This window comes from Paramacrobiotus metropolitanus, unplaced genomic scaffold, assembly GCF_019649055.1.
Source record: "Paramacrobiotus metropolitanus isolate TYO unplaced genomic scaffold, Prichtersi_v1.0 Parri_scaffold0000081, whole genome shotgun sequence".
In the NCBI taxonomy this organism is placed as follows: domain Eukaryota; kingdom Metazoa; phylum Tardigrada; class Eutardigrada; order Parachela; family Macrobiotidae; genus Paramacrobiotus; species Paramacrobiotus metropolitanus.
This window is the reverse complement of record NW_026570301.1, coordinates 482546-489786: the sequence shown is the minus strand read 5'-3', so window position 1 is coordinate 489786 and position 7241 is coordinate 482546. Positions and strand designations below refer to the sequence as shown.

The following is a 7241-nucleotide window of genomic DNA, read 5'->3' as shown; positions in this document are numbered from 1 at the left end:
TTACCGATCCTGCGAATAAAGCCTTTCCATTGTCTGAACAAAAAGACATCTTCGGGCTGAATTCGCCATGTACATTTTGGCGGAATATTGAAAACCTCAATAGATTTTCCTTCAGGGACACAGCGTTTAATTGCCGTGTGATCCTAAAACCAAAAGACATTCCATTTTCAGTTTTAATATGTGCTTAAAAACTGGTGAGCTTACTCTGAAAGGATTCCAAGAATCACAAATCGCCACAAAACTGGTTACATTTGGCATTTTGAACAACACTTCCTTGAGAAATGTAAACATGTGGCTTTTTTCCATTTTCCCCGAATTGCTACAGTCAATATAAAGGTTTTTTGGACGGAACATGGACTGTGAAACCTGTGGACCGAACCTTCCACTTCGCTCTTTCAAGCAGATATACATAAGCGGATGCAGAATGCCCTCGGCAGATAGAATAGGCATAATCGTGTACGAAGAACTTGTCGACACTTCGGATTCAACAAGAGACACTACTTTCCTCACACCTGGAGAAAACATTTGAAAGCGTAACGTAGACGCAATGTCATCAGATTTATTATCAGCTTACCAATAAAGTCTAACGATGGGCCAAAATGCAGCTCTGGCTGGAAGCCGGACTGGTCAAAATTGAAGATGTTTGAATGCGAGACACTATCGAAGATCGGCCTGGTTTCTTCCAAAAATGCCTCACAAGCTTCAAGATTATCAGATGAATCTCTAGCATACTTCGAAGTCACGAATGTGGTTATTTTCTTTGAACCGATCCGATGTGCTTTCTTGAAATTCGTTAGCCAGCTATCTGATGCTATAAATCCATCCAGTTGCACTTCCGCATTAGCCACTAAAGCCATCTGGCGTAAATCAATATCTTTCAAAATCAGATAAGATGATTTAGCCTGCATAAACAGTTCCAATGTTTTAGTAGCGATCCGTTTCAATTTATCCACCCGCGAACCGCCTTTGTCCACTATTTTTACCCAGCGCTGAAGCATACGCGGTGTTCGGCATCGAGAGTAGGTGTGGTGAACGCTTTGAAAGGTTCTTTTACGTCCACCATCACGCCAGTAGTCTACGGTAATACTTTTGTAGTCAAAGTCAGCTTCGCCTAAGTTTCGGCTGCTGATGTGTGACTCGTCTTCTTCGCATTCGCCCTCATAATCCTCTGCGTCATCATCAGAAAAAACGTCTTTAGCTTCGCTCGGTTCATTGTCATAAAATTCAAGATCGTTGACAGTTTTCGGAACTTCTAGATGTCCAGAAGCAATATCATGAAGAATATCTGCAGCGAATGGGACGGAATTTCTATCAGAAATTGACTGAAATTGTTATTGTTTATAAACAAATTTTAATCCAGAAATAGCTTCTAAAAGCACGATAAGACATAAATGAGTTAACGAACGTAATGGCGAGTTAACAAAAACCGCGTGCGTAATGTGACGGTAAACATAAGGAAATGCAAACTATAAATGTTGACGTCAAGAAATGATTCAATTTAAAATATTACTTACCTGTAATCAGCTGAGCGGCTTCTTGTTCTTTGTCCGTCGGCGTTAATGGTTCATCGCTTAGTGGGAAATGGCATAAAACGAGCTGCACAACAGCCGACACACGCAGAGATTCCATTTAAAATTAGTGTTAATATAAATTAAAAACACCCATTTAATTTAACAATTATGTACAAATTATAATATACAGTATTTATACAAGATGTATACAGAATATATACACTAGTTAGACTAGACTGATAATCACCGGGACACAAAAAGTATCACACAAAAATATAAATGACCACAAACAGCGCGGTTAAGCAACTGTTACAAATTCAGCTGTGACTACCGTTTAAGTACGATTTTGGGTGGACAGGTGATGACCATAGCTTTATTACATACGCCCGTTTTGTTCATCAAATACAGCTATTCAATTTGTTGTTCTCGGAAATCACTTCTTAATTTTAAGATGATTGATTATATGCTCTTATTATATTTGATCTGGTCAATGGTGTCTAGGCTGGTAAGTTTCCTCGTTTGCTTTTGTTCGCTCGTTTCCACTACGCTCACGGTTGCGTAATCGTATCGTGTGCGTCATCTATCTGATTTTAACGCAGGCTGACGTCTAACCTACTTTCAGCCATCACATCCGTGTTGGGTTCTTCGAAGTTTTGCAACTTCAGTTTATTGCTTGGGAGAAACCTTTTGCGCGACAACAAATTCCCTGAATTCCGACGAATCTAATGATACTATGTGTGGGCAGTGAATCGCGCGACAAGTTGAAAGCTTTCCCTCGTAAGTTAAAAATTTGGGTTGCAGCGGAAATGATGTTGTCTTATCGATTTATCATGTTGTGAAGATTGCTCTGACGGGCTTGCCATAATATAAACTACAGGTTTATCAGAAGTTGGAGCCGTTTCTGCACTTGCAAGCCGTTTCCAGTTTTACTTCGGTTTTGTTTGTTACATTCTACTCTAAAGAATCACCAAAAAACTGAGCCTCGGATGAGATGAGTTGTCGATCCTGTTGATAGCAGTCATAAGTGCGTTGATGGTCTTCCAGACTACAGTCCTACGCAGCTTAAAGCTCCCTTAGAGAGCTGAATAAGCAATTCCACTACTTTTCATGTGCTTTTTAACGGCGTTATTCCAGCATATTTCGGACTGCATTAGTTTAGTGAACCTTGATGGAGTTATCTACGTATATGACTCACATATGTAGTATCCCTAGGATTGTATTCGGTATTCTACAAAATTTATGACCTTCGGGGAATTATCGTGGATACAGTGCGTATTCATATGCTTCTGTAAGTACAGTTATATCGTACATCCGCATTTCTTTCCTTCACAAATGTGGCCCTGTTTTTGGATATTGAATCTCGAAAGATAATTAAATTACTCTATAAATTTAATCAAACGAATTAAATTGCCTTTGTTAAATCGCGTTAAGACGAGTGGTACCCAACATATGGTTCCCTTGCGCTAATTTTTTGTCAGCACCCCGTGGTTGATGTAGGTGTGAGGCGATGGCTCCCTTGCGTCCACCTTAGTGACGCTACTGGAGTTGGGGGAGTGCTTCGTTGCACTACGCACTGGGGATTCCCCGTGGAATTACCGTCTGTGGCGTGTCTCTTTTCTGATTGGCTGACGGCTGCTGTTCACTGTGTTCACTATGCGCTGTGCAGTTTACATATGAGATATTTGGTAGACGTTAGCTCACCGAGCATTGAACGTCAGTGTGTTGGTTTTCACGATAGAGAATGCTAATAAAGTGTATAACGTAGACTGGATATCGTGCGTTGTGCATTTCTTCCTCTAACACGTCACGTTCTACACTACACGGAGTCCTGTCAGTCTGGGCTTCCGTCCTGGACTCATTCCTGGTCCACGGTGATATGGTAGCAGAGCCGTGAACAGACGGTTTCTGAGTTCTATCTGTTTGGCGAACGGCCACATCTTACTTGTTTGGCGAACGGCCATATTGATCTGGATCATTTTGATCTCAATGATCTTATTTCACCAGTAAGGCACTGGTTTTCCTTATCTGAAGCAGGGCGCGCTCATCGATCGGATTGCCAGCATCAGCGGCTGCACTGACTAGAGAGTCTCCTGTAGGAGAACTCGTCGTGCATTTCCAATCAGACGGCAGAAGGCTGCGGTGCAAGATCTCTCCTGTCGGATAACTTGTGCTGTTTCCTCTGCTAGGCAGCGAGCACCTCTTGTTGGGGTCAAGGCTGTCGGGCACAAGAGCCGAGAAGCCACGAGTTGGCAGCACCGAATGAGGTGCCAAGAGATCAGTTAACGCGCTCCATTAAATTGGTTGTAGAGCGACCTGCTGATAGGCTTGACAAGCCCAGCAGAAGGCTGAATAGGTCGGACAGGAAGGCAGTTTTCGCACTTGCAGCGCGGTTCTCGGAACACTTCATCGAATTTAATGCAAAACTGAGACGGTGTTTCAAATTCATCGTATCCGTGAACGTAACCAGATTTCACCCAAGCATATCGCATCATCGGCTTAAAGCGCGGGGAGGTAAACTGACGCAACGTTAAAGCCTGAAGCTTCAACACGTTGTCTCTATGATGCAACTTGTACGTTCCGCTCAAACCTTCTAGGAAAAGTCGGTTACCGATCCTGCGAATAAAGCCTTTCCATTGTCTGAACAAAAAGACATCTTCGGGCTGAATTCGCCATGTACATTTTGGCGGAATATTGAAAACCTCAATAGATTTTCCTTCAGGGACACAGCGTTTAATTGCCGTGTGATCCTAAAACCAAAAGACATTCCATTTTCAGTTTTAATATGTGCTTAAAAACTGGTGAGCTTACTCTGAAAGGATTCCAAGAATCACAAATCGCCACAAAACTGGTTACATTTGGCATTTTGAACAACACTTCCTTGAGAAATGTAAACATGTGGCTTTTTTCCATTTTCCCCGAATTGCTACAGTCAATATAAAGGTTTTTGGACGGAACATGGACTGTGAAACCTGTGGACCGAACCTTCCACTTCGCTCTTTCAAGCAGATATACATAAGCGGATGCAGAATGCCCTCGGCAGATAGAATAGGCATAATCGTGTACGAAGAACTTGTCGACACTTCGGATTCAACAAGAGACACTACTTTCCTCACACCTGGAGAAAACATTTGAAAGCGTAACGTAGACGCAATGTCATCAGATTTATTATCAGCTTACCAATAAAGTCTAACGATGGGCCAAAATGCAGCTCTGGCTGGAAGCCGGACTGGTCAAAATTGAAGATGTTTGAATGCGAGACACTATCGAAGATCGGCCTGGTTTCTTCCAAAAATGCCTCACAAGCTTCAAGATTATCAGATGAATCTCTAGCATACTTCGAAGTCACGAATGTGGTTATTTTCTTTGAACCGATCCGATGTGCTTTCTTGAAATTCGTTAGCCAGCTATCTGATGCTATAAATCCATCCAGTTGCACTTCCGCATTAGCCACTAAAGCCATCTGGCGTAAATCAATATCTTTCAAAATCAGATAAGATGATTTAGCCTGCATAAACAGTTCCAATGTTTTAGTAGCGATCCGTTTCAATTTATCCACCCGCGAACCGCCTTTGTCCACTATTTTTACCCAGCGCTGAAGCATACGCGGTGTTCGGCATCGAGAGTAGGTGTGGTGAACGCTTTGAAAGGTTCTTTTACGTCCACCATCACGCCAGTAGTCTACGGTAATACTTTTGTAGTCAAAGTCAGCTTCGCCTAAGTTTCGGCTGCTGATGTGTGACTCGTCTTCTTCGCATTCGCCCTCATAATCCTCTGCGTCATCATCAGAAAAAACGTCTTTAGCTTCGCTCGGTTCATTGTCATAAAATTCAAGATCGTTGACAGTTTTCGGAACTTCTAGATGTCCAGAAGCAATATCATGAAGAATATCTGCAGCGAATGGGACGGAATTTCTATCAGAAATTGACTGAAATTGTTATTGTTTATAAACAAATTTTAATCCAGAAATAGCTTCTAAAAGCACGATAAGACATAAATGAGTTAACGAACGTAATGGCGAGTTAACAAAAACCGCGTGCGTAATGTGACGGTAAACATAAGGAAATGCAAACTATAAATGTTGACGTCAAGAAATGATTCAATTTAAAATATTACTTACCTGTAATCAGCTGAGCGGCTTCTTGTTCTTTGTCCGTCGGCGTTAATGGTTCATCGCTTAGTGGGAAATGGCATAAAACGAGCTGCACAACAGCCGACACACGCAGAGATTCCATTTAAAATTAGTGTTAATATAAATTAAAAAACACCCATTTAATTTAACAATTATGTACAAATTATAATATACAGTATTTATACAAGATGTATACAGAATATATACACTAGTTAGACTAGACTGATAATCACCGGGACACAAAAAGTATCACACAAAAATATAAATGACCACAAACAGCGCGGTTAAGCAACTGTTACAAATTCAGCTGTGACTACCGTTTAAGTACGATTTTGGGTGGACAGGTGATGACCATAGCTTTATTACATACGCCCGTTTTGTTCATCAAATACAGCTATTCAATTTGTTGTTCTCGGAAATCACTTCTTAATTTTAAGATGATTGATTATATGCTCTTATTATATTTGATCTGGTCAATGGTGTCTAGGCTGGTAAGTTTCCTCGTTTGCTTTTGTTCGCTCGTTTCCACTACGCTCACGGTTGCGTAATCGTATCGTGTGCGTCATCTATCTGATTTTAACGCAGGCTGACGTCTAACCTACTTTCAGCCATCACATCCGTGTTGGGTTCTTCGAAGTTTTGCAACTTCAGTTTATTGCTTGGGAGAAACCTTTTGCGCGACAACAAATTCCCTGAATTCCGACGAATCTAATGATACTATGTGTGGGCAGTGAATCGCGCGACAAGTTGAAAGCTTTCCCTCGTAAGTTAAAAATTTGGGTTGCAGCGGAAATGATGTTGTCTTATCGATTTATCATGTTGTGAAGATTGCTCTGACGGGCTTGCCATAATATAAACTACAGGTTTATCAGAAGTTGGAGCCGTTTCTGCACTTGCAAGCCGTTTCCAGTTTTACTTCGGTTTTGTTTGTTACATTCTACTCTAAAGAATCACCAAAAAACTGAGCCTCGGATGAGATGAGTTGTCGATCCTGTTGATAGCAGTCATAAGTGCGTTGATGGTCTTCCAGACTACAGTCCTACGTTGTCGATCCTGTTGATAGCAGTCATAAGTGCGTTGATGGTCTTCCAGACTACAGTCCTACGCAGCTTAAAGCTCCTTAGAGAGCTGAATAAGCAATTCCTCATGTGCTTTTAACGGCGTTATTCATATTTCGACTGCATTAGTTTAGTGAACCTTGATGGAGTTATCTACGTATATGACTCACATATGTAGTATCCTAGGATTGTATTCGGTATTCTACAAAATTTATGACCTTCGGGGAATTATCGTGGATACAGTGCGTATTCATACTACAGTTATATCGTACATCCGCATTTCTTTTCCTTCACAAATGTGGCCCTGTTTTTGGATATTGAATCTCGAAAGATAATTAAATTACTCTATAAATTTAATCAAACGAATTAAATTGCCTTTGTTAAATCGCGTTAAGACGAGTGGTACCCAACATATGGTTCCCTTGCGCTAATTTTTTGTCAGCACCCCGTGGTTGATGTAGGTGTGAGGCGATGGCTCCCTTGCGTCCACCTTAGTGACGCTACTGGAGTTGGGGGAGTGCTTCGTTGCACTACGCACTGGGG

At 41.5% G+C, this 7241-nt stretch overlaps 2 protein-coding genes across 2 annotated transcripts; both read right to left on the bottom strand.

Moving 5' to 3' along the window:
* LOC129595702 (uncharacterized) lies at positions 1–998 on the bottom strand. Its single transcript, XM_055492782.1, has 3 exons — positions 575–998; positions 205–512; positions 1–9 (listed from the first exon to the last, which is right to left on the bottom strand). Exons 1-3 carry the CDS (start codon positions 996–998, stop codon positions 1–3), a joined length of 741 nt encoding a protein of 246 aa, XP_055348757.1.
* Positions 999–1252: 254 nt separating this feature from the next.
* LOC129595701 (uncharacterized) lies at positions 1253–5112 on the bottom strand. The gene is given in 5 exon segments (XM_055492781.1): positions 1253–1308; positions 1515–1596; positions 4320–4459; positions 4462–4626; positions 4689–5112. Coding segments are annotated over 5 exon segments (867 nt in total).
* Between the last annotated feature and the right edge of the window lie 2129 nt (positions 5113–7241).

Excerpts from the sequence above, each read along its gene's own strand:
- LOC129595702 (XM_055492782.1), bottom strand. The coding sequence starts at position 998 with ATGCTTCAGCGCTGGGTAAAAATAGTGGACAAAGGCGGTTCGCGGGTG. Across the intron at positions 513-574 it reads CCCATCGTTAGACTTTATTG|GTGTGAGGAAAGTAGTGTCT; the intron begins GTAAGCTGATAA and ends TGTTTTCTCCAG.